Raw genomic sequence first — 25,717 nt, 5'->3', positions numbered from 1 at the left:
CAGGAGCACCCTTGGGGTTTATGGAACAGTTGTTCAATATAAAGTGCTTCCCTGACAGAGAAAATTGCTCTGAGTGGTTCTTGCCCAGTGCCCCCCGTCTCTTCATGTTAATTGGGCTCCGGGATTTTTCCAGACTGCATTTAGAAGGAATAATGGGTTGTGATTACAACATCTAAACAAGGTTCAAGTCACCAAGTAGGGTTTTTTTGTTTTTGTTATTTTTTGTTTTGTTTTGGTTTGGGTTTTTTTTGCGGTACGCGGGCCTCTCACTGTTGTGGCCTCTCCCGTTGCGGAGCACAGGCTCCGGACGTGCAGGTTCAGTGGTCATGGCTCACGGGCCCAGCCGCTCCGCGGCATGTGGGATCTTCCCGGACCGTACGAACCCGTGTCCCCTGCATTGGCAGGCGGACTCTCAACCACTGCGCCACCGGGGAAGCCCACCAAGTAGTTTTTGAGTACATCCGAGGTGCCCAGCGTAAAAGGATATGTAGAAACCATCTGATGTGGTCTTTGGCCTAAAAAAATATATAGAGTCAGCATCTCTGCTTCCTGGTAACAGTCGTTTGCTGAGTGCTTACCACATGCCAGGCACTGGGCAGGCCCTTTGCTAAAGTTACCTAGCTTAATCCTGTAAAGAACGTGGGAAGTAGTCCCCCTGGCTCCACTATGCCAGAGGAGAGCTTTGCTGTAGGTCACCTGCGGGTGTGGTAGGAGGCAGGACCTGGAGGTGAGCCTACTTGGCTTTGGCCCCAGAGGCTCTGCTGCCTCCGTGGTGCCGAGCTGCCTCTCAAGTCCTAACTGTTGGAGGCAGCAGGGCGGAGCTTGGGGCCTGGTGTAGCCATGCTCTTAGTTTTTAGGTGATTGGACTGTGCCACACGTGGTGCCGTGCTGCTTGGCGTGTTGAAGACCCTCCATAAATGCCATTTTGTTGTTACTGTGGGGATCTGGGATTCAGGTTTTGTTGAGTTGAGCAGAGTGGATTTCACGACCCAGGGAGAAACTTTTCTCACGGCAGCAGTCTGTGTGTGGATGTTTTGGATCCGAAAGGCAAATGAGATGGATTGTGTTTTCTCCGGCGCTCCACCCCCCGTCACTCCTGTCCGCCTTTGCGGCTCTTTCCCCTCCTCAGGGCAGCCCTGGCCAGAGCGTCTGGGAACATGGTTGGAAACATCCCATCTCTGCACGGATTGAGTGTGGCACTTCTACCTCACTTTTTTCTTATTACAAATTTTGTTAAATTTTGAAAAATGTTCCCATATAAAAGTATATGAAATTCACATATTTAACTAATAAACCTAGGTGTATCCAAATGAAGAGAGGGCCCCCAGTGTCTCAGAGGACCCTCCTGTCCAGAGAGAACTGTTGCCCTGAAATAGTTTGTCAGTCATCCCCTTTGCTTTACAGTTTTACCATCTGTATCAGTTATCTCTTGCTGTAAGCAAACCACCTCGAAACTTAGTGTCTTTAACCATCAGCAGTTTATTATTTCTCCCCATTTTGTAGGTCGACTGGGCAGTTGTTTTTGTTCTACAAGGTGTTGAGGTCACTCGCGTGCCATCATTCAGCCGGTGGCTGGGCTGGAGCCCTGGCGCTGTCAGCTGGGACATCTCGGCTCTTCTTCAGGGGGCCCGTGCACATTGGTGTCTCCTCCAGGGCCCCTCCATGTGTTCTCTCCCCCACAACCGGAGCGCCCGGCCATCACTGCAGTGGGGTGGCTGGGTTCCAAGAAAGCAAAGCAGAATCTTCCAGACCTCTTAAGGGCCAGGCCTGGAACTGGCACAGAGTCACTGCATCCTGTTGGTCAGAGTCATCCCAGGGCCACCCAGGTTCAGCTGGAGTCTCACGGCAGGTGTGGTCGGATGGGAGGGATTGTTGGCCGCTGTCCTCAGAGACCGCGCCCACGGTGCCCGCACATCCATGTCCGGGTTGCCTCTTTGCATCCACGCTGCGGGGCTTCCCCAGGTCCCTCACGTTTTCGTTCCCAAATGAATTCCTTGTGAGGCTGGCCAGGGCTTGTGTCCAGCAGGCTGCTTGTCCTCAGGGGAGCATCCCACCTCTGACACCGAGGTCTGCCCCGTCAGTCAGGGATATGGACTGAGCAGACGGCAGTGTTGTGGAAGGTGCCCGCTCGCAGGCCGGAGTTGGTCGGAAACACGAGGGCTCTGCGGTCTAGTTCTGTGTGAGTTTTCTGTTGTGCTGTGTTTTGGGGGTCTTTCTTAGAAGCAGCTTTAACTAAGGCCCACACGTAGCACCCTTGAAGCAAGATGGAACAAGGAGGAGGGGACCCCACTCTCGTGCTTAGCGGAGGGCACCGCACACTGCGGGCGGGCTGGCAGAACCGCACTCGATCCCCACTGCGGGTAATGAGCAGCGGGCTGGCTGCTGATCTTGTTACTGTGTTCAGGTCTCCTCAGACAACGCCCCCTCCTTGCGTGCACTCGGGACGCGGCTCCCACATCGCCGCCCGCCCCGGGGCCCGCATGTCCCTCTGAGTGGCCCGGGCAGGTGCATCCTGCCCCACGCGCTCACCTCTTTTCCTGGTCCCCTCTAAGCTTGGCCAGATCCTGGTGGGTTCCTTTCACTGTAGAGTGTAAAAGAGGAGACAGGAGACAGAGGACTGCATGATCATTCTAGAACAACAGTTCCACCGAGGTTTGGAGGTGGGGCACGGCTTGCTTCTAGCCCAGCCGCTCTGAGAGGAGGACCGAGCCGGCTGGCCCCTCACCGGCTCACCACACCGTCTTGGGGAGAAGAGAGGGGAGCTGTTGGAGCTTTGTAGCAGGCAGGCAGCTGGGGGAGGTGAGTGGGTGAGCACCGGACAACAGCCTGGGAGCTCTGAGCTCCACTGCCCCTGGGGGCTGTGCGATTGTAAAATCCACGGTGCTGCTGACAAGTGACACCATTTAGCACTCGGCAAGCCCCCCAAGGGCCCTCACACCCCCTGCGGGGGCCGGTCACAAGATGGGGCTTGTGAGTGCATGTTTTAGCGCTGTTTATCTGTTTGTGGGGATGGCCATTTTTTCCCCTTCTTCCTTCCTTCTAGTTCCTCTCCCTACTTCCCCCATCCTTCCCTGCTTCCTCCTTCCCTTTTATCCTCGTGTGTTTTCTCTCTCGTCCACTTCTTTCTTTGATTTTGTCAGAACAGATGCTCTTTGAGGACTGTTTCTCTTGTTGGAACAGCTTTGGAGGCTTCAGAGGGATTCCAGAAGCCTCTGGTGTTCTCCCGACACCCACATTTGGGGAGGAGCCCACTTCTGGGCAGGCATCTCACATCAGAACACTGCAGTTAGCTTTGGGTGGAAAACATTACTCGTGGCGCGCAGCTGCTCCCCCGTGTGGGGCGGGGAGGGGCTGGGGTGCTGGGCCACCGCCCACCCTCTCGCAGGGACCTGTACCAGCCGCCTCCCAAGGCCTCTGGAAGTGAGTGCGCTCCGTCCTGACGTGTCGTCCCCGCTCCCCCCCCAGGGCTCCTCTCGGCCTTGGTCCCAGGCAAGGCCAGTAACCACCTGACCTTGGAGCTGCTAGGTCCCTTCCACCCTGTTGGCCAGGAGCCTTTTCTCGTGTTTATCTTCCCAGCAAGTCAGATCGCTTTCTGGCTGGAGGGTTCTGTTCTCGGCAGGCTCCAGCCCAGGGGCCTGGGAACAACTCTGTACCTGGCGGGGTGTGTGTGTGTGTGTGTGTGTGTGCGCGCGCGCGCAGGGCATGGGTGCTCAGCCAGTGCTCCCCAGTTGTTTCTGAGCCTGGGAGGTTCTTCCTCCCAGTTCAGTTCTTGGGTTGGCTCCTGGTGAAGGTGAGGGAGCCAGGCCCACTGCCAGGAGGGAAGAGTTTGGATCTGATTGGGAAGTTCTGAAGGGGATTATTCTGCAGCTGATTGAGAAGGCACCTGTGGGCCCTGGTGGGCCCTTCCTTTCTGCACTTGGGGGGTATTTCACCTGAGGACAAAGAGGGTGAACTGGTGATGGGAGCTCAGGGGCTGCCCATGCACACGTTTGTCTGCTCACGTGGCTTTTTCCACAGCAGAGAGAAGACAGCTCAGGTCGGTTTGGCCCAGGCCTCTCCTTGCCACCTGCCTTTGGTTCCATTTACACCTTGCCTGTGTGTACCCCCTTTAGGTCCTAGGCCTAAGTGCCCAGCCTGCCTATTTAACCCTACAGGCTGTACACTGGCTCTTTTCTATGTCCTCCAAAACTTCTCTGTTTTAGCTTTGACCTGCTCAGGAACAGAACAGCCGAACTTCTCCCTTGTATCCCTTGAGGTCACGAATGAGAACTTGCTTTTTCTAGGGACTGAAGACCTAGAGGAGGATGCCTTCATGGGGTGTCCTGGTCAGCAGCAGCCTTTGCTCCGGCGGCTCCGTGCTGTGCCGGCTGGTTTGTAACCGAGCAGGTTGTTCAGCAGACGCAGTGGGCCCAGCCACCTTGCGCCTGACCTCTTGACTCCAGGGCTGGCTTCCGGCTCTCCCCTGCTTATACAAGAGCTTGAGCCTCAGCCACTTATGATCTGAGCGGTCCAAGAAACTGTGCCTCTGGCTGGGAGCTTGTGTGTGGAGGCTGGGACCAGAGGACAGTACTGGGAACGTTGGAGGGAGACAAAGGGTATTTTCAAGTCTCCAGCAGCAGCAACTCTGAACTCATGACTCAGGGGCTGGCACCCCATAGCACACGGCCTGTTGCCACTGCCTGTCCCCTCTTACTTGATGGAGCCCTACCCACCTACTCAGTGACTTCTCCCAGTTCAGCTAATACACCCTTCCACTTGTGAAAAGTTTCCAGACACCATGGGTGGGTGGGCTTTGCATCCTTCAAAGCCGATCTGTGCTGGCTAAGCTATGTGGGCGGGGGCGTGGCTTTCGTTATGTCTCATCACAGCCAGACAGCCATACATGGTCACTGCAGCTCCAGAGCTGCAGCGTGGTGACTCAGCCCCGAGAGGCTGATGTAACAGGGGAACAGCCGGAGCCAGTGAGTGGCTGTTGAAACCTGGAGGCCGAGAGCCTCCCAGGGTCATGCTCACCTGCCCAGAAACCACCTGGGGCAGCTCTGAGCAGACCCAGGCCTCAGAGGAAAGGTTCTAGAAGAACTGGAAGAGAAACCACTGCCACTTATCAGATTCCAGGCCAAGGCGTGACGGCCCAGCCCGGTTGGATCTATGTAATGTGGTTCCAGGAGTGGGCACTGACGTTTACTTAGAAATTGGTTCTTTCTTGAAAGGAGAGTCTGCTGCTTTTCCCTAGAAAATGCGGATCCTGAGACTGACTCTGGTGTGGTGTTGAGGGGGAGGGGAGAGCCGCTTTAGATACTTAACTTAGGCCTGGCTTGTACAGTTCAGGATGATTCGGCACCAGGCCATGGAGTTTTTGTGAGCATTTTTACTTGAGACAGTTGTGGAATTTCCAGGCAGCAAGTGAGGCCTTTGACAGAGAAACTGCAGCCAGGCCAGCAACTCCAGGCCTCAGGGTCAGAGTTCATTCTTTCTCGAGGGACAGCCTAGAGAGGTTTCTGGATGCAGAAGGCTCACCAGCTCTCGTGTAGTTCCCTAAGCCCATGAATCAGAGGTTGGGGAAGTAGGGGAGAGAGATGGATCCTCACCCCCGAGGGCCAGGCTTTGCCGAGGACAAGGGAACCTGCACAGACCCCTGTGGATGCAGCGGGAGAGGGGCTGATTCCTGAAATGCTGGATGATGAAATGTCTGCCTTCCCAAGTGCATATTTCACCTGTACGTGACGAACTGAGAAAAATGAGAACAAAATAGAAAGATTTTCATGAAGCCAGATCTATCCAGTCGAGAAAGATCTGTCTTTTAGTCTAAGATTATGTCATGCATTCTTTTTGTAATAAAAAAGTTAAGCGACCGTGTCTTTTTCTTTTTTTGAAATGCTGACAGTAATCAGTGTTTTGTGTGTGCTTGGTTTTTGATTTTTTAATGTCATTACCTGGCAAGGCACAAAGGTGGCTATTTTGTGTTGGTCCCTCCATGCTTCTTGGGTTTTGGAACTTTCCTGACCAGTTAGCACAGGAATCTAGAAGCCACCCCCGGTTGGTCTGGGCCTGCAGAGACACCTGCCCTGTGTGGATTTGGTTTCACCCTCCCACCCATCCCCCTGCTTCTCACCTGGGAGTGCTGGGATTGCTGTTGGGGCTGGTTGGTGTCCTCCCTCGTGCTAACTCGAGGGCTCTGTGGCTTTCCCCAGCCATGGATTTTCCCCAGCACAGCCAGCATGTCTTGGAGCAGCTGAACCAGCAGCGGCAACTGGGGCTTTTGTGTGACTGCACTTTTGTGGTGGATGGTGTTGACTTTAAGGCTCATAAAGCAGTGCTGGCGGCCTGCAGCGAGTACTTCAAGATGCTCTTCGTGGACCAGAAGGATGTGGTGCACCTGGACATCAGTAATGCGGCAGGTACCCCACTGGGTCCAGGGCCGAGCTTGTGGCGGGCCCCGTGCCACGTGAGGCCCTCCTTTGAGCAGCACCTTCCAGCTGTGGGGTGCGCCAGACCTCCCACACGAGACTCGGCCATGAGTGCGTGGGTACCAAGTTCTTACCGCATTTGTGGGGCCACTTTTGACTGGGAGTAGGGTGGTAAGGGGAGAGCTGGCAGGAAGGGCTCATGATAAGCTCCGGAGTGAACACAGGACAAGCTCGTCAGGAGGGACAGAGAGCGGGAGGGCTCTGAGCCCTGGTCCCTTTCCATTGCTGAGTCAGTCCTCACCCCCCTACCCCAGCGCTCACCTTGATGGGAACGGCAAGGGTTGGGATCGGGAGGGGTGTCAGGAAGGTCCTGGGATTGAGGAAGGAACTAACTGGTCCTAGGTTCAGGTTCCCAACCCAGAATGACGTGCCATGCTGCCAGAAGTTCGGGCAAAGTGTCGTTCCCCCATTTTACACATGCGGAAACTGAGGCCCAGAGAGGTCAGGTGACTGGCCTGGAGGTCAGGTAGAGAGTTTGTGGCAGAGCCCTGATGAAAGCCAGTGGTGAGAAGCTCTGTCCTCTGGTGGTGAAGTGCAGTGGATGGGCAGAGAGTGTTCAGGGTGGGCACTCACACCCTCCGCCCTCTATGGGTGTGCTACTTTTTGGAGGCTGTTGTCTGGGTTGAGAATCCCCAGGTTGCCCGCCTCTCCACTGGCACGGGAGATGGGGAGACAGTGGGCTGCCACCGCCCCCCTGCTTTTCACAAATCCCTGGATCCTGCCACGGAGTGGGGCAGCTGGACAGGCTGCTGGGGCCAGGCCTCGAGGTGGGTCCGTGATGGCTGTCTGTGTCCTTGGCAGGCCTGGGGCAGGTGCTGGAGTTTATGTACACGGCCAAGCTGAGCCTGAGCTCTGAGAACGTGGACGATGTGCTGGCTGTGGCCAGCTTCCTGCAGATGCAGGACATCATCACGGCCTGCCATGCCCTCAAGTCACTGGCTGAGCCGGCTGCCAGCCCTGGGGAGAGTATGGAGGCCTCGGCCTTGGAAGGTAAGATTCTTGGCAGGCTGTTCCTGAGCAGGTGGCGTCTGATGGGAGCTCTGCCCCCGCCTCTCTGTGTCACCTCTTTGGCCTCGCCTGTGTTGTGGGGAGCTCGTGGGGAGCAGCTGCAGCGAAGTCTGAGAACGCCTCTCAGAGGGGCCCCGTCTGCCCTCCCTGCCTGAGGGCACCGGCAGCCATGCCTGGCTCGAGGCCTTTGCACAGGACTTCCCTCTCCCGGCAGGTCTCCTCGCCCACACCCTTACTCCTGCTCCCCTTAGTGCCTCAGGAAGGCACCTTGCGGCCCAGTGTGGGCCACGTGCCTTGTGGCACACTTTCAGAGAACCACGCTCCTCTCCTTGTAAGCACCCATCTCTGATCAGCGTCATTTCACGTGTGACGACTGTCTCCCCGACCAGTCCGCGAGCCCCGTGGGAGCAGCAGCCATGACTGTTGTACCCCAGGCCCGGCGGCAGCCTGGTGTGATGTCGGTGCCTATGAATAATCTGTTGAATGAGCAAAGCCAACAAACCGCTCCTTAGACGTATCCCCAGGGAGGTTTGGAAGAGCTGCCAGCTCTGGGCCACCTCACCCCGCCAAGTGGTGGACACTTGATGGGAAATGGCAGGTCTGTCCTGTTCCACCTCCAGTGGGGGACAAGAGAGCCAAAGAAGAGAAGACGGCTGCCACTACACTGAACGAGCTGGACCTGGCCAGAAGCAGTCCACCCGCGGGGCTGGGCAGGGAGCCCAAAGAGGAGCGAGGCGGCCAGGCCGAGAGCGCGGCCAGCGGTGAGTTGCGATGCTGAGGACCTGGCTGCCTGTCCATCACCTGCCAGCAGCGTGGGCTCCAGCGCAGTGAGCAGCTTTCTCAGGAGGCTCCTGGGGGAGGGAGGGAGGGAGGCACAGGCAACTGCATCCCTTGAACTCAGGTTACCCAAAACCACCGGTTATTTTTTCTGGGGCATCTCTTAAAGCCAGAGCAGAGGCTCAAGCAGCCCGAGCTTGGATGTGCTCCCCCCACCCCTGGGGCCATAGCCGCTTCCAGGGGTCTGGTCCAGGAGAGCCGACCGGCCCCTGGACAGAGGGTGCCAGTCCAGCCCCGGATGCCCCCACACCCCTACCCCCAGGTGCAGAGCAGACGGAGAAGGCCGATGCCCCCCGGGAGCCTGTGGAGCTCAAGCCGGACCCCACGAGCGGCATGGCTGCTGCTGAGGCCGAGGCCGCCTTGTCAGAGAGCTCAGAGCAAGGTACCCTCCGCCAGCTGGGGCGCCCTCCCTCACGCAGGCGTCCCCCACTCACACGTCACACACACACACCCCTTCCGCCAGCTCTCTTCCTCCCTTAGCTGATCTCACTGTGAGTCAGTCTTTCACATCAGCTTTTGGGCCGACATCTTTCCTCACTCTTGAATTTTGACATCAGTTTCTTGGTTGTACACCCTGGCCATGCTTCCCTTTAGCACAGAAGTGTCCTTGTCGCAGTACTGGCCCTGCTGTTTTTCCGGGGGCTGAGCACCGTGGCGGAACTTGGCCGGCCATGGCACCCACCCCAGCCCCCGCCCCCAGTGCTTGTTGGCTGACGTACCCTTCCCACCTGTGTCGCCAAATATGGGGCCTCCGGTGGACTGAGGCCCATCTGCATCCTCCAAGCGGCAACTGTCCCGGTCATTGGTCTCCCCTGGGCTTGCCCTGCCCCTGCGAGGCGCCCACGCAGAGAGAGGGTGTGTGCAGAGATGAGCCGTGCCCAGGCCTCACTTGGCCAGTTGCCAGGTCGGCTTCCTCAGCGTCTGCCCCTCTTGTGGCAGAAATGGAGGTGGAGCCAGCCAGGAAGGGAGAAGAACGAGAGGAGGAGGGCGCCGTGCCCGCGGTGGTCAAGGAGGAGGGGCCGCCGCTGGAAAAGGGCGAGGCCCCCGAGGAGAGCGAGGAGTCGGCCAGCACGGACTCGGGCCAGGAGCTCGGCGCGGAGGCGCGGGGCCTGCGCTCGGGCACCTACGGCGACCGCACGGAGTCCAAGGCCTACGGCTCCGTCATCCACAAGTGCGAGGTGCGCCTTGGGCAGTGGCGGCCCCGCCCCGGTCCCCCGCCCGGCGCCGCCCCCGACACCCCGCCCCCTGTGCCCGCAGGACTGTGGGAAGGAGTTCACGCACACGGGCAACTTCAAGCGGCACATCCGCATCCACACGGGCGAGAAGCCCTTCTCGTGCCGGGAGTGTAGCAAGGCCTTCTCTGACCCGGCCGCCTGCAAGGCCCACGAGAAGACCCACAGGTAGGCCCAGCGGCCGCCCCCCCTGCCCGCCCACCCGCCCCGGCCCCGCGAGCCCCGCGAGCCCCGCGAGCCTCCTGTCCCCGTGTCCTGCCGCCAGCCCGCTGAAGCCGTACGGCTGCGAGGAGTGCGGCAAGAGCTACCGGCTCATCAGCCTGCTGAACCTGCACAAGAAGCGGCACTCGGGCGAGGCGCGCTACCGCTGCGAGGACTGCGGCAAGCTCTTCACCACGTCGGGCAACCTCAAGCGGCACCAGCTGGTGCACAGCGGCGAGAAGCCCTACCAGTGCGACTACTGCGGCCGCTCGTTCTCCGACCCCACGTCCAAGATGCGCCATCTGGAGACGCACGACACCGACAAGGAGCACAAGTGCCCTCACTGCGACAAGAAGTTCAACCAGGTGGGGGGAGCCGGCCCCGGGCCCCTGTGCTCCGGCGGCTTCCGTCTCGGGGGCCCGGGGTGCCTGGCGGGGAAGTAGGTGGTGTTGGCTGAGCAGAAATTGATCCTGCCGGTGGAGCTCTTGACTGAGCTGCGGAGCAAACTGGGAAGGCAGGCTTGGGGGGCGGGCGCGGGCCAGGAAGAACTGAGGGGGGTGGTTTTCCCATTTCCCCCGGCCTTGAGGAAAGGGGGAGCCCCGCACAGGCCCCCGGGAGGACCGAGAATCGGTGGTTCCGTGCCGTCTGACCCCCTGCCTGGGCGCAGGTGGGGAACCTGAAGGCCCACCTGAAGATCCACATCGCCGACGGGCCCCTCAAGTGCCGGGAGTGTGGGAAGCAGTTCACCACCTCAGGTAGGGCCCGGCTGGCCCCGCCCCCGGCCCCGCCCCCGGCCCCGGGCGCCAGTGCCAGGCCCACCCTCGGTCTCGCCACAGGGAACCTGAAGCGGCACCTTCGGATTCACAGTGGTGAGAAGCCCTACGTGTGCGTCCACTGCCAGCGGCAGTTCGCTGACCCCGGCGCCCTGCAGCGGCACGTCCGCATCCACACGGGTGGGTGAGCGGCCCGGCGGCGCCCGGGTGCGGGCACAAGGGAGGAGAGCAGGCGCCGACACCTTCCCGTCCCCTGCCTCCGTCCCCAGGTGAGAAGCCATGCCAGTGCGTGATGTGCGGCAAAGCCTTCACCCAGGCCAGCTCCCTCATCGCCCACGTGCGCCAGCACACCGGGGAGAAGCCTTACGTCTGCGAGCGTTGCGGAAAGAGGTCCTGCCCTTCCGGCCCCCGGCCAGCGTCCTGTGGGGTCCCGGCACTCGGCGGGTGGAGGGGGTCAGAGAATAAGCCCAGGGCTCGGTCGGTAGCCCGGCAGACTGCTCCGGCGCAGGTCCCGGCGTCCTCTCGATCTAGACCCTGAGGTGGGAGGCCCCAGCCCAGCACCCCCGGCCCAGGCCTGGGCGGTTCTGTGTAAGCCTTTCCTTCTGGCCCTGCAGATTTGTCCAGTCTAGCCAGCTGGCCAATCACATCCGCCACCATGACAACATCCGTCCTCACAAGTGCAGCGTGTGCAGTAAGGCCTTCGTGAACGTGGGGGACCTGTCCAAGCATATCATCATCCACACTGGTGAGTGCGTGCCCCCGCCTCTCTGTCCCAAGCCCTGGCTCTGGGGCGCGTGGTGGGGTGGGAGGTGCCCCGGACCCCAGCCTTCGGTGCCGGCACTTGCTGAAGGCGGCCTTGAAAGCAGTTTAACTCCAAGGAGGGCCCCATTTTTTCAGAGCTTCTGGAAGGTGCAGGGGCCACTGGAAGCTTCCCTGTGCCTCAGGTGGCCGCCCCAGAGCGCTTCCTGCTGGAAAAGACAGGGCTGCGGGGGAAGCTGGAGGCCACTGAGGTCCTACCCCCCCCTGCACCCCCCCCAATGGCAGGAGAGAACCTTGCCTCCCCCCCCAGGAGAGAAGCCTTACCTGTGTGACAAGTGCGGTCGCGGCTTCAACCGGGTGGACAACCTTCGTTCCCATGTGAAGACTGTGCACCAGGGCAAGGCAGGCATCAAAATCCTGGAGCCGGAGGAGGGCGGTGAGGTCAGCGTGGTCACCGTCGATGACATGGTCACGCTGGCCACTGAGGCACTGGCGGCAACGGCCGTCACTCAGCTCACAGGTGCGGACCGTCACTCAGCTCCCAGGGCAGCAGGGGTGGTCACAGCAGGGGTTGCCTCTGGGGTGGCAGCAAAGGGGCAGGTGAGTCTGGTCTCAGGCTCTGCCGATGCCGCCCACAGTGGTGCCAGTGGGGGCGGCGGTGACCGCAGATGAGACAGAAGTACTTAAAGCCGAGATCAGCAAAGCTGTGAAGCAAGTGCAGGAAGAAGGTGAGAGGGCCTGCCTGGGGGAAAGCTGCTGGACCCAGGGGCCCTTCCTCTCCTAACTGCAGCCCCACTCCCACAGATCCCAACACTCACATCCTCTACGCTTGTGACTCCTGTGGAGATAAGTTCCTGGATGCCAACAGCCTGGCCCAGCACGTGCGGATCCACACGGCCCAGGCACTGGTCATGTTCCAGACGGATGCGGACTTCTACCAGCAGTACGGGCCAGGCAGCACGTGGCCGGCCGGGCAGGTGCTGCAGACTGGGGAGCTAGTCTTCCGCCCTCGGGATGGGGCTGATGGGCAGCCGGCCCTGGCAGAGACACCTCCCACAGCCCCTGAATGTCCACCGTCTGCTGAGTGAGCAGGCACCCCCTCCTCCTGTTTATTTAAGGTTGGACGGCACCCTAGAACTGAGAGGGGTGAGCCCATTCCCTAGAGAGAATAAATCTGATTATTTTCTAACGCTGCCTATAGCTCCCTGTGGGGCTGGGGCGGGGAGCTGGCAGCTGTGGCTGATGCCGGGGAAGGGTTGCTCCACCCAGCGACCAGTCGGCAGAGACCTGCTTGTGGGGGAAGCCAGGCTGTCCCTTTGCAGAATGGGACTGGAGCCCCGGGACCCGTCTAGAAGCAAGCTGGTTGCTTTGCCTGAGTTGGGGTGTGGGCAGCACACTCGGGCCAGAGAAACTGCGGCTCCACGAGCCCCATCTGGCCTCCTCGTTGGAGGCTTCTCGTCGGCTCGGCGTGAGGATCGGACCTCCCCTCTCCACCTCCCTCCACTGTGGAGCCACGGCTGTGACCCTGCGCCCTTGTGTTGGGAGCTGGGCCCACAGGGCTTGGCCACAACTGCTTACCAGGATCCAGGCCACCCGTACAGAGCCCAGCTCGGGGGCCCATTCAGCCAGAACAGCAAGGTAGGCAGAGCACCAGACCCAACAGGCCGCAGGCCCGCTTCTGTTGGGCCTAGGGAAGAGGGAGAGGCTCCACGCTCGCTTCACGGTGGAACCCTGGCCGCGAGATCAGGGCCAAGCCAGTGTCATCTTTTGAGAACGTTTATTTGCCCTGAATCAGTGGCGTCTCTACAAGGCCGAGAGCCTGGAGGGACAGGAATGAGCAGCCAGGAGCTGTGATGGGGAGGTGGGAGACGGCAGCACTGCTTAAACCAGGAGCAGCAGTGCGGACTGCGAAGCAGCTCATTCTTACCTGTCAGCAGGGAGACATGAGATGCCATCTCTGCCGCTTTTCCATACAGCTTGTCCCCAGCACCTGTAATTCCTCACTCAGAGATGGTACCATCTCGCACCGAAAGCATAGCTCTGTTTGGAGGAGCCCCAGGGATACTGCAAGTGAGAGCAGCAACTCTGTGGTCCTTGTGTTCCCGTCCCCCACGCCCAACTCCCCAGCTTGTGGTGGGTCCAGCTGCTGGGGAAGCTCGGCCCACCAGTGCCATCCTCCTACTGGGAGGCAGCTGCTGCAGGGCCAGCCTGCACCACACCCGGAGGAGGAAGGGACAAGAGGCAAGACCCCAAGGCTTCCTTTCCTTAAGATGTTTCTGAGTTTGAGTGAGAGGTGGCTTTATTCTTTAATCAATCAATCGTCAAATTTGAAGTGCCTTCGACATTACGCAGGAGCCAGTTGGGACCTTGAAGTGTCAGATGAACACCACAGCACTGAAAAACAGTTCAAGTTCAGTCTGTGATGAAAATCTTCTTTTGTACAAGGTAAAATGATCCTTGGGGAGGATCAGTGGCAGAAAAGAAATAATAGGTTCCATATACAGACGTGGTGGGGGGTTGAAAGCAAAAGTGGGACGAAGGCTAGCTGTTCCCATAAGCCAAGGACCCCTGGCCCTCCCATCCAAGCGACAATCACATCCACACTTGACATGTTCTGTATTTTTTAATAAAGTTTGTAATCCAATGGACACACAAAACAAAACTGCGCTGAGAAAAACAGTTTTCATAAATTAATAAGTGTTAGGAAGTTGGGGGGAGAGGTCAAGGTCACAGGAAGAAGGGAAGCCAGTCTTTTGTACAGTCTTTTTGTGTGTGTGACACTTCCAAGTTGCGGGAGCAGGGCCCGTGCTGTAACGAAGCGCACTTATACAAATGAGTGACAATACAAAGTCTGAGTATGAAAATAAGATTTTCTCTGAAAACACATTTTTGGCACAGATTAAAAAAAATGTATGTCGGGGAATTTGATTTTTAAGTCAGTATTATATATATTTATATATATTATATATTTATATATACACACATCCCAAGTTCTGCATATTCCACCAAGAGAGAAAATCCTTCTGTTTGCTCTTTTCTGATTGTAAACTGTACATCCTGGGTGAATCAGAGATGGTGGCAGCAGGAGAATTAAAGAGAGATGACATCCAAATGAGCAAGGGGAAGGGAGGGGTGGGGACAACACAGCCCAATGAAATGTTCCTTGACCCCAAGGTTTCAGCAGAAGTTTGAAGTCCTGCATGAGAGTCTGCGATGTGTGTGCCATGTGTGTTCACGTACACCAAGACATCCAGAGTGTCACAGCCTGTCTTCACTGTGCAAAAGTCCAAGTCACTAATTTAGTGCAAAGGCAGTTCTGTTTTGTTTCTTAAAAACAAAAACAACAAAAAAATTCCACTGCCCTGTTCCTTTTCTCCAAGAGGAGGAGAGAGAAACCCAGCCTCAAGGTGTCTGCAAGTCCATTGGTTGGTGGTCTGTCCTTGGGCTAAATGTCATGTAAACATACGAGTAGCAGCACCACTGCCCAGGGGGGGTCTGTCTGACTGAGCCGGGCGGGCGGGCGGGCGGGTAGGAGAGCGAGGCTGGCCGTCTGGCAGTGGAGTCTGTCCCCCCCGGCAGCTTCTTCCTCCACTTGGCTGGGTTGTCCTGTGTTTTATTTTTTGCTGCAGAGCCTCAGGAAGATACGCCGAGTGGTGACCATTCGGTGGCTCACACGGAGGCAATGACGATCATGAGGTGGGGAGAAATGTGGGAGATGCTGGCCAGGAGGTCGGGGGCCAGACGGGACAGGTGACTCTCAGAGAATTCGCAGGGCGGGAAGATCTGCAGCACGTAGGCGGGCTGGAGAGAGGGACAAGAGAGAAAAATGGGACCTCCTGTCTTCACGTCACCCACCCCACTACCACTCTTCCCTAAAACATTTCCAACTGGGGGCCCAAAGGCCCAGCAGAGAGCCAGGCTGAGTCAATTTCCCAACCAGCTAAGGTCTCCAAGACTGTCTACCAGAAGAAAACTAGGTTATCAGAGAATTAATGTGAAACTAACCCCTGAGAACTTCTCTATCCTTAAGCTAAAGGAAAACTGCTGCTGCCTCAGCCGTCCACTGACTGGCCCACGCACTCCACTGGTTTCCTCTATCCAGAATGCCCCTTTGTCCAGCTCCTCTGGGAAGCTGTCCTGACTACCCTAGCTGGCACTGGCGGCCCACGCCACCAGATCAGTCAGACGGCCTGAGCAGCCGAGACCAGCCCCACGTGTGTGCGCCGAGGCAGGACACCGGGCTGACCTGATTGGAGCCAGGGTTGGGAACGTTGATGATGCCTGCCGCCTGCTTGGCCTGCAGATACGTGATGAAGGCAGCCTTGAGGGACTCGGTCTGGCTCACGACGTCCTCTTGGTCACGGCCACAGGGCAGAGCCAGCAGCAGACAGTAATCTGTCTCCACCTGGGGAACAGGAAGCTGTCAGTGATCGGGGGGCCACCTCACAAAAGAGCCCAAGAAGAGGCCTGTCCAACCCAGGTGATTCGGCTCCTAAATCCCCACCTCTATGATGACCCTGAGGGCCACCCATATATTTGCTGAATGAAAAAAAGCATCTCTGGATCTAGAGGCACTTTACACCCCTCGTGGAGAGAGGACATGCCCTTCATCATCCCCTCCAAGAAAGCCATTACTGCACCCCGTGACAAGCCACGGAGACAGGCAGTGGGGGGCCACCCGTGCCTTCCCTTGCTGTGGGCGGGGCAGTTTGCTCACCTGGGCCCTGAGTCTTACCGTCATCCTTCGGGCAACCCCCTCCAGCTGTGAGGCCTCCAGCCGCATCCTCTGGGCAATCCTCAGGGGGGGCCCTCCTTCAGAGAGCGGCAGGGACCGATGGGCCAGGACATTGTTGCCAGAGACGAAGTGGAGCTGCACAGCAGCTGTGTCGTTCTTGAGGGCCAGGAGGCCCTGCCACACGATGGGGTACTTCTGCTCACAGGGAAACAAACAGAAGTGAGCTCACGGCTGGAGAACACAGCTGTGCTGGCCACGGCCCCAGGCAGCAACTTGCTGATCTAAGTCAAGTGGGGCTCTCGGGACACTGACAATAGCACAAAGCTCGAAGGGTGGTAGGGGAGGCCCTGCCCAGGCTTACCTTCAGAAGCTGGACCATATCCACAGGTCTCTGGGAAGTCAAATGAGGAGAGGAATCTTGTTTGGGGGCGGGCTGGGTTTCAGTATGCGGCAGAGCCAGTCCTGGAGGGGGGCTGGGGCCTGAGGGTGTAGGGACAAACAACGGCTGCTTTGGGGCAGCCTGAGCAGGAAGAGGGGCCGGGAGGTCAGGCTTCATCGAGACAGACACGGGGGAAGGATAGGAGGTCTGGCTTGTTTCCGCCTGAGCCCTGTGGACCTGGGCATGAGGCTCCGCCGGCCTGTTTCCAGGTACGTTTGGGAGGCGCGGCTGCTCTACTCCTGTCTGGGTGCCCTTTGCCTCCTGGGAGACTGGAGGCATCTTGCTGCTTGGTGGCTGGCCTGGCTGGCTGAGCTGGGAGGTCTGCGTGGACTGGGCCGGCTGTGCGGACTGCGCGGGCTGCAGAGGCTGCGAGGGCTCGCCTTCGGGAGGGAGGCCCTGGAGTTGGGCGAGAAGAGAAAGGAACGGAGTCAGAGTCTGTTACGCACCAACAACATCCTGCCCCAACCAAGCAGACGTGAGCCCCTGGGCAGGCCAGCTGCAGGGCATCTCCTGTGGGCCAGGCCCCCGGAAGGGGCTTTAACCAGACAGCCATGCTCCCGGGCGTTCAGGATTGAGGGTTCCGGTGAAAGGTCACCTGTTCCCTACCTCCTCACCCACCGCAGGCAAGAGCCGCCCCGCCACCCGCTCCCACAATGAGCTCCCTCCACGTCCCCGGGCTCTCCGTGCTGTGATTCACCCCTCCATCCTGAAATTTAGGAAGCGCCTCTTTAAATCCACAACAAGGACAACATATCTTAGGGACCTTACTGGCACCTCCACCACCATGTGGACCAGAAGGCAGATTTCTGGCGCTCTCACCTGAGCAGGAGCCTTGGTCCGGGAAGGCAGGCCAATGGAGGCAGCAGCAGGAAACTGCGTGTGCGCGAGCTGAGCCGGGCTGTGGTAGGTGCGGATGTCCCCGTACCTGTACTCCTGGAAGAGCTCCCCGCTGGAGTGCACGATCTGCACCCCGTGCGTCACCACCACAGGCGGGGTCAGAGGCAGCCCCTGCAGCTGGTTGCTGGGTGTGACTGTGAGGATGCGGGCCTCACCGTGGGGGGCGGGGGCGGGGGCGGCTTTGGCATCTGCCATCTTGGCGGCTTCTTTCCCTGGCTGCTGAGGGGCCTTGCTGGCTGGTGGCACTTTCACCACCCCGTCCGCTGCCCGGGGCTGCTCGCTGACGGCCGTCACGTGAGGATGCACCATGATCCTCACATCCCGGGGCACAGTGTACGGGTGTAGTCGGTACTCAGACTGCATGACCAGCACCTCCGACTGCACAGGGGCTGCGGCTCGAGCAACGGGGAGGTGATAATGCACTTCTTCCTCTGGAGGGTGCTGGGAGGCCAGGGCAGGCACACCAGCTGTGGCTGGCTGCGGGGTGCCCGCACGCTGCGGGGCCCGGACCTCTATTTGCTGGGGCTGCAGGGGGGCCCGAGGAGAGTGAAGTGTCTCTGGCCGGATGCTGTAGGTGATGCTGGGCAACGTGGGCGTGTTCATCCTCACCTCGCCCTGTGACAGGTGGCTGAGCGACACGGTCTGGGTGATGCTGTGGGGTGGCATGATGACGGACTGCTCTGGGTGGATGCTAGAGATGAACTGCGGCACAGGAATGCCCGCAGCCAGCATGACCGTGGCATTAGTGGAGAGCGCGGCGGATGTGGTGCTGCTGGGGTGGCATGCCCTCGGGAATGGGGACGGAGCCGGCCCGCTAGGTCGAGGGGAATGCACATCTGGCTTGGTGGCTGCCAAATGGGAGACAGTCCGATCTGTCGGGGTGCTGGGCCCCGAGGTGACGTGGTTCACTTCTGCAGGCAGTTTGCTGGGCAGAGCAGGAGGGTGGTGGGGTGTAAGAGTGGACCCCAGGTTTGCTGGCTGAAGGACCTTAGTCTCTATTTTGAGGGTGACGGGGTCAGCAAGCTTTTTGTTAGTGGTGACTATGCTTGGGGTGAGGACCAGCTGGTTGTGAACCAGCACCGGGGGTGTGTTTATGCCCTGGGTGAGGACCTTTACTGTGCCACCCTGGGTGACGGGTGTGGACACAGAGAGATGAATGGGCTCAGGCTTCTCCAAGGACGGACGGTCGGCCTTAACCGATGAAATCACAGGAGATGCGTTATAGGTCTGGGCAGTTAGTACCAGAGTAGAATGGGTGGCCACGTTTGCATAGCCTGAAGGAGCCTGAGGGCCTTTGGGCGGAGGCTGAGATGGCGTGACAGAATCGGGTTTGACCTGGGACTTGGACACCGACTGTTGAAACTCAATGTCCATTGCACTTGCTGGGGGGATCTGGCTAATCTTGGCACTGATCCGCTGTGGGCCTTCAGTCTTCTGCCCCGAATAGCTCAGCAGCACAACCCCTTCTGAAGTGTTCACACGCAGCCCGGCGCCAGAGCCCGCGTCTGCCGGACGGTCATCAATCACAGACACAGACCCTGGGTGGAACCGACTGTTGTCATTAGTGCCGGATCTCTGTCGGCACTTTGCGGATGGTGCAATCACTGCACCTGCCACAGTCACTGCACCTGTTGTCGTGGCAGTCACAACCCCAGATGCAGCAGTCACCGCACCCGCGGAAACTGTCACCGCACCCGCGGCAGTGTTCACTGTGCCCGTGGCGGCGTTCACTGGAGCCGTGAGAACATTCACGGGCCCCGTCAGAACATTCACTGGTCCCTTTAGGACATTCACAGGGCCAGCGGGAGTGTTCACCAAGCCTTTCAGCGTGGCCACTGAGCCCTTCACAGGGCCTTTCAGGGCATTCACTGGGCCGGCCAGTGCATTCACTGGAACCAAGGAGACATTCACCAGGCCGGTCAGGGCGCTCACCAGGCCAGTCAGGGTCTGAGGAGCTGGCTTCGCCAGAGTTATCTTTTGCGAATTCTCCAAATCAATGCTGACAGGCATCCGGCTAATAACAGAAGTAATTTTGGGAGCAATGACTGGAGTCACCTTTTCTTTGTCAGTGGCCACTGGAACCTCTGAGACCTGTGTGTCGGAGGTGTTAGTTACTGGAGCTGCTGCTTTTTCTTCTAAAAGAGGCTTTTTAGATTCAACCGGAGGGGGTAGTGCCTCATGCAGGCAAGGGGCAGCACTGACAGGCTCTGCAATGGCAGTTGTGACACTCGTGGAAGTGACGCCCGTGGCAGATACGTATTTAGGGTCCATGAGGATCTTCCTCAGCGTACTGGAGCTGGTGTCTATGTCAGAGGCCTTTGTGTCTGGGGGAAGGGCCGGAGATGGGGTGGATTGCGCCTGTGGCTCCTCCTGCCTCGTGATCCACTCTGTCACCTTCGTCGGCGGACTCTGGTGTGGGATCCCCCCAGCAGCGACAGGGGGTGGGAGCTTTGCTATCGTTACGGAAGGAATTGGGGGAGTGGGCATGCTTGAGTCACTGGGCGGGGTCACCGGGTCACTTTCAATGATGGAGTGCACCTTGAATCTGGCTCGAGGCTCGTCATCCACGGGGGCTGGCTGTGAGGCCGGGGGAAGGTCTGGGAGCGCAGATGCTTTGGTTGGAGTCTTTTCTTCAACACTGCTTTCTTGGGACAAATTTCCCTGGGATGTAGTCTTGCTTGGGTCAGAAGCACATGACTCAGGGGGAGTGGACTGGGTCTTGTCACTCTGCTTTTCTTCCTGTGGAGTTTCTGGGGGCTGTGTCGTGGCCCCCTCGCTTGTAGCAGGGCTCTTGCTTTGAACTTGGTCAGGTTCAGAGACATGCGTCTCTGTAGCGCCCCCAGTTTTCTTGTTTGTATTCCGTTTGCGGCGTGATCGAGTGGTCTTCTGGCGCCCTTTGTCTTTCCGAGCAAGAGTAACTTCTGCTTCTTTTGATCCTTTGACTTGCGGCACTGGGTGGGAGGTTTCGCTGCTGTTCTCTCTGGCTTCCTTGGTATCTGCTGGGCCTGCTGAGGGGTCAGGTGCACTGCCTGGTGGCCTAGAAGATTCTGTAGCAGCCTCAGTCTCCAAGATGCCAGACACAGCCTCATCGGTCTCAGGCTCCATTCCTTCCTCAGGAGACTGAAGATCTGTCTGAGACTCTGCAGGGTAAGGTGGAGGTGCTGGGAAGTTTTCTGGCTCCCCAGAAATGTCATTGATGATGGAACCGATGGCCGCAGCCAGCTCTGTTTCGCTGGCCTGGTGTGCGGGCTTGTCCCGGTCCTCTGTGGAGAGGCGCTCTGGGGCATCTGCAGCTGCCGCCTTGAAAGCCGTGGGGGTGGAGGTTTCCGCGAGCTTCTCGATGTTCTCCACGGCCTGCTCCAGCTCCATCTGCTTGGCTAACTGATTTGCTTCCGGGGACGGCTTAGAGGCAGACCCATCTTCCTTCTCTGGTTCCTTGTCCAGATCAGCTGGCTCACTGCTCAAACGCAACGATAAACTAGCCTCCTCTTGGGGACTCTCGCTCTTCTCAGGGGAAACTGCCGTGACCGCAGCCGTCTCCTCCGCCGGCAGTCCCGCAGGGCCTGCAGCCGCGCCGGGACTTACAGTGGCTTCCACATTTCTCAGATTTGCAGATTTGTCCACCGCTGATCTCGAGTTTCGAGATCTTCCTCTCTTGGACTTGGAGTTTTTCTCAGGGGCTGTTTTTTTCTCCACCACTTCAACTGGGGGGGTTTCGGGTGGATTTTTGTCTGTGCTAATTTCTTTTCTATCACGTTTTTGTTCACTTCCTGCTTCTTCTTTATCAGTCTTGGATTTTGTGTTATTTTCTTTCACGTTTAATTGGGGACTCACCTCAGTGGTGGCCTCAGGACGTTCAGCATCAACTTTTGGCTCATTTTTCCCCTTTTTCCCCTGTTGGACACCAGCAGCTACTTTCTGGGAGCGTGGGGACCTCCACCCCTCGGCTGGCTTGACTGTCTCCACTGGCTCTTTTGCCTCGGTCTCATCATCTTCATCAGCTCGACGGCGTGCTTTTGGAGGCCTCCCCCTCCTAGGGGTTGTAGGAACCACTGCAGCCTCCTGCAGCTCCCGCTCCAGTCTCTTCCTGGTCACTCGTGGTTGCTCAACAGGCTCCTTGACGGGAGAGCGGCTCTCATGGTCACCCATGGTTGCGTAGACACTCCTTACATTCCGGCGCCTGGTTCGGCTGAGGGGCAAGCTTGGCTCAGGGTGTTCAGGGTCCGCGGATGAGTTTTTAGAGGCAGCCCTTGTAATCTTCTCTGCCTCCATCTTCAATTCTAAAAGCTTCTGTGCTTCTCCCCGAGGAGAACTGGACCGCTTGAGCTTTTCCCGGTCTATCCTCTCACTCTTCCTTGTGACAGGCTTCTCCACGATACTTGCTGCAGCTGCCTGAATGGGGGTCTTGGAACGTTTACTTTTGTTCGGCTTTTTATCTTTTGCAGCAACTGGAGGGTCAACCTCTACACCTTCAGTAGCTGGAGGCGGGACCTCGTGAACATCTTCAGCGTTTTGACTTGCATTAGGTTCGACATTAGCAGCTGAGTCTGGCTTCTCCACTTTTGGCTCATCGGCTTCCTCAGGCTTCTGAGTCGGTTTTGAAAGTGTCTGGGTACTGTCAGGCTCTGGATCTACACTGATCTCTACCTGGGAAAATGAGGCCCCAGGAGTTGGAGGCTTGGCGTCCAAATAAGGCAGCTGATCGACTGATGAGTTTTCTTCAACAACTAAAGGAGTCTCAGCAACGTCTTTCCTGGTGTCCACTCCTGGGGGCAAGTCTACTTGTTCAGGTTGTTCCACAGCGATGGGAGTCAGATCAGATACAGGTTTTGCTTCTTCTGAGACAGAGGCTGGCTCAGTGGTCTTCTCTTCTGTCACTGAAGGCACCTCTCCTGTTCTTTCAGCAGCTGTCTTCTCCAGTGATGATGCTGCAGACTCTGGAGCTACAACTGTGACACTAGGAGGCCCAATCGAAGGTGGAGTTTTCAGTTCTGACTCTTTATTTTCAGAAGCAGATTCTGAGGTCTTGGGGTGATCCTCTGTATCCTCCTGTTTCTCGACCTCTTTGGGTTTTTGGTCTTTTTCTTTTTCTTTCTGTTGCATTCGTGTGAGTTCCATAAATCTGCTATGGAAAAGAACTACTGGCTCTTGAATCAAATCAGTTGTGCTATTCACTCCATCAGATGTCTGCCTCCCATATAACCTGCCAGAAACGAAGTCAGATTCTTCATCTTTTCTCTCTAGATGCTGCAATCGCTTAGAATCTTGTTCAAAGATTGAGCTGTGTAAAAAACGAGAAGCAAATAACTCTTGCCTTTCCTGTTCTTCTTCTTTATGGTCATCTTTCTTATCATCCATTTTTCCTTCTGAATCAGTCCGAATTTTCTTCTTTTTCATGTACCAGGATGGAATAGGTCTTGGAGCAGAGTCAACCTTTTCTTTATCTTTGTTGTTTCGAAAATTAGCAAATCGGGAGTCCCAATCAAGAAAAGACCAATTTTCTTCTCGAGATGAAGACAGGGATTTAGCTCTTTCAAGCAAAGCCTTAGTGTCTGGTGTGATTGTCTTATCCAATGCAAAAGAATAAAATTTGTTCCTTTCTAAAGAACTGGAGAGTCTTTCATCTCTCTCACGTAGTTTGTCTTCTCTGTCCCTCAATAAAAAAGACAACCGAGAACTTTCAAATAATGCAGAGGCTCTGGGTGAGTGAGATTTGTGTTCACCATCTTCATCAGAATCAGAAGGCACCTCACCAGGTTCCAAGTCACGTACAGACCTCTTTCGAAGGCTGTCTCTCTTAATTATGCTGTTTGGGAAACTCACATCAAATCTGCTGGCATCTTGTTTCATTTGAGAGTCCCACCGACTTAGTTCATCTTCAGGATTCAAGACAGATAGCTTTATTTTGGCCATGTCTGCCATCTGTTCTCTCCTGCTAGAATCATAAGGATTAAATTTTAAGGACTCTTCTCTGACTGTTATATTAGAATACGGGAGACCTTTTTCATCTACTTTAGGAGACCCTTTTATTGACATTACCCTAGGGGAACCAACAGGGTCATCTTCCTCATGGAAGGAACCATGTCGGACACTGGGGGAACCACCAGTCCTTTCAGAATCTTCACTGATTTGGCGTGAACTTCTGTAGTTCCGTTCTCTCTTGGTGCAGATGTCAAAATCAACATGGTCCATCCTCTTCTTTTTGCTGGGAGGAGAGTCGTCAGTGACATCCTGAGGGGGTTTGCCGACCTCGTGAACAAGACTACGTCTTTCATATTCATCCACATCTTTTTTAGGACTGCCAAACTTTTCGGACTTGGCTATTTCCATCTCCATCTGCTGTTTTCTACGACTCTGCTCCATTTGTTTTCGGTAACTCTGCGTGTGATCAATATCAATGCCAATTTTTTCTTCAGTATTTACTGAATGTGGTTTATCTTGGCCTGATTTACATTCAAGTGGTTCATCACGAAGACTGCAATAGTTTTTCCTATTATCTTCTCTCTCTGGTCCTTGATCATCTAATAGCTCCAGCTGTTTAAGTGGTGGTTTTGAAGGAGTGGGTTTTTTGGACTGGATTTCTTGGTTTTCCACAGATTCACCTACTGGTTCTCTCAGCCTTGCTTGCAGATCTGAGTTGGGCCTTGATACAGTCCCCACAGAAATGCTGGCAAGCTCCTGACACTCTCTGGAGCTGGGAACAGCATTAAGTCTGTCTAGTTTGATTTTTTTAGATTCTCTTTTAAGAATTTCTTTCCTCACCGTCTTTTTCTCAGACTCTCCTTCCCTCAGTAGAATGACATCTCTAGATGATATGTCAGGCTGTTTCTTTAAAAGCACCCGAGCATCTTCCATCTCTGGGCTACTTTTCTTAACATCTGATTTTTGCCTTTCTGCTTTCAAATTGGAATCTGCAAAACGCCTTTTCCTCGCTTCCAGCTTCTCCAGATCCACAGCACTTACCCCATCAACAGTTTGCTCTGGTTTTAGGTGCTTCCTGGGTTTAGGCCTGCCTTCCTTATCTACCACTTCTATGTGGCTTGAAAGCCCCCTTTCCTTTGGCGCTTTCATTCTAACAGATTCTAGTTTAGACAACTCAGATTTTGCAGGCTCTGTCTGAGAGACCTGAAGTTTCTGATCTAAGGCAGAAGACTTGACAGTGTCATTATCAAGCTTGGCTTTCAGCTTTTCCAAAGGAGTATGGTCAATAACCTTCCCCTCTTTTTCTTTCACTCGAGTCAAAACCACACAAGGCATGAGTTCCAAGCGGTTTTTTGCTACTCCTTCTTTGTCAGCTTTCTCTCTGCTCAGTTTATTAGAACTCCTTGATTTTTCAGGGCTTTGTTCTCTCTCATTTTCTTGGTCTGTTTCTGAAGACTGAGAACTAGGGGAATGAACTTTTCCTTTCCGTTTCTGCTTGTCAGTTTTGTCCTTCTCCACCTTTTCCTTCCTTATTAAACGTCTCTCTCTTTCCACTCTCTCAGGATCAAAAGTTCGTTCTTTATCTGTCTTTTCGTTTTTTGTATAGCGTTCCAAACGAGGTTTGTCAAGTTTATCATATCTTGGAGGGGAAAGTGAGCTACAGCTTCCACTCCGGTCCGAGGATCGGCTGTAAATCCTCCTCTCGGAATCACTAGGCAATCTCTCTGACTGTGAGGGTGATGCTCCAGGACTCTGTGGGCGTCGCAAGTGAACTGGACTCTGACTGCGTTCAATTGGCCTCCTCTCGTGGTCTCTGTCCCGGTCAGACTCAAATCTTTCACGTTCTCTTTCTCGTTCCCTTTGCCTGTAACTGTATTCCCGAATATCTTGTTCATAAGGATCATTTCTGTAATCCCTATATTCCCGGGGATCATCGTAATATCGTGATTCATAGTAGTCTCCTTGGTAAGTTTCCCATTCTGAATAAAATTCTCTCCCTCGAGCTGGATAGTCCCGTCTGGAATCCTCAGCATATGTGCCTGGAGTACGAACATTCTCATAATATGTACGATCTTGGCTATAGTCATACGATCCCCTTCGTTCTTCTCTGCCAAAGACAAAAAAGAATGTATTAGTTTTTTGTTTCCTCGTCACTTACACATTAATCATACATATGAGATTACAAAGTCCTGCTTCCAAAAATCTTTTCCGTTTTTTAATCATTAGAACTGCACTGTCCAATACCATACCTACAAGCCACACGTGGCTACTGAGAACTTGAAATCTGGCTGGTCTCAGTTGAGGTGTGAGTGTAAAATACACACTGGATTTGGTAGACTTAGTTTCAAAAAAAAGAAACACTTCAATAATTTATTCAGATTGAGTATATGTTGAAACAGTATTTCAGACATATTGGGTTAAATAAAATTAATTTTACCTTTAGTTTT

The 25,717-nt window shown here is 56.1% G+C and overlaps 2 protein-coding genes across 4 annotated transcripts in view; one reads left to right on the top strand and one right to left on the bottom strand.

Moving 5' to 3' along the window:
- Window positions 1-6,193: 6,193 nt before the first annotated feature.
- Window positions 6,194-12,365, top strand: ZBTB17 (zinc finger and BTB domain containing 17). Of its 3 annotated transcripts, none has more exons than XM_065875706.1 (14): window positions 6,194-6,398; window positions 7,269-7,457; window positions 8,096-8,236; window positions 8,575-8,694; window positions 9,252-9,490; window positions 9,570-9,712; window positions 9,810-10,110; window positions 10,413-10,500; window positions 10,582-10,698; window positions 10,788-10,908; window positions 11,133-11,263; window positions 11,588-11,797; window positions 11,916-12,005; window positions 12,082-12,365. In XM_065875706.1, the coding sequence occupies exons 1-14, from the start codon at window positions 6,194-6,196 to the stop codon at window positions 12,363-12,365; spliced, it is 2,379 nt and encodes a 792-aa protein (XP_065731778.1). The 3 variants fall into 3 exon arrangements, with proteins under 3 accessions (XP_065731778.1, XP_065731777.1, XP_065731779.1); XM_065875705.1 differs by having other exon boundaries at window positions 11,588-11,799; window positions 11,894-12,005; XM_065875707.1 differs by lacking the exon at window positions 7,269-7,457.
- A 2,581-nt stretch (window positions 12,366-14,946) lies between these two features.
- Window positions 14,947-25,717, bottom strand: part of SPEN (spen family transcriptional repressor) — an 81,326-nt gene continuing 70,555 nt past the window's right edge. The window contains exons 11-15 of the mRNA XM_065893708.1: window positions 17,271-25,377; window positions 16,374-16,847; window positions 16,013-16,207; window positions 15,524-15,682; window positions 14,947-15,078 (exon numbers count right to left, since the gene is read on the bottom strand). Of these exons, the coding sequence (XP_065749780.1) occupies window positions 14,947-15,078; window positions 15,524-15,682; window positions 16,013-16,207; window positions 16,374-16,847; window positions 17,271-25,377 (9,067 nt within the window). The remainder of the gene's footprint in view (window positions 15,079-15,523; window positions 15,683-16,012; window positions 16,208-16,373; window positions 16,848-17,270; window positions 25,378-25,717) is intronic.

Source organism: Phocoena phocoena, chromosome 1 (assembly GCF_963924675.1).
Source record: "Phocoena phocoena chromosome 1, mPhoPho1.1, whole genome shotgun sequence".
NCBI classification, from domain to species: domain Eukaryota; kingdom Metazoa; phylum Chordata; class Mammalia; order Artiodactyla; family Phocoenidae; genus Phocoena; species Phocoena phocoena.
The sequence above is the reverse complement of the archived record's forward strand: the minus strand, read 5'-3'. Positions and strand labels throughout refer to the sequence as shown.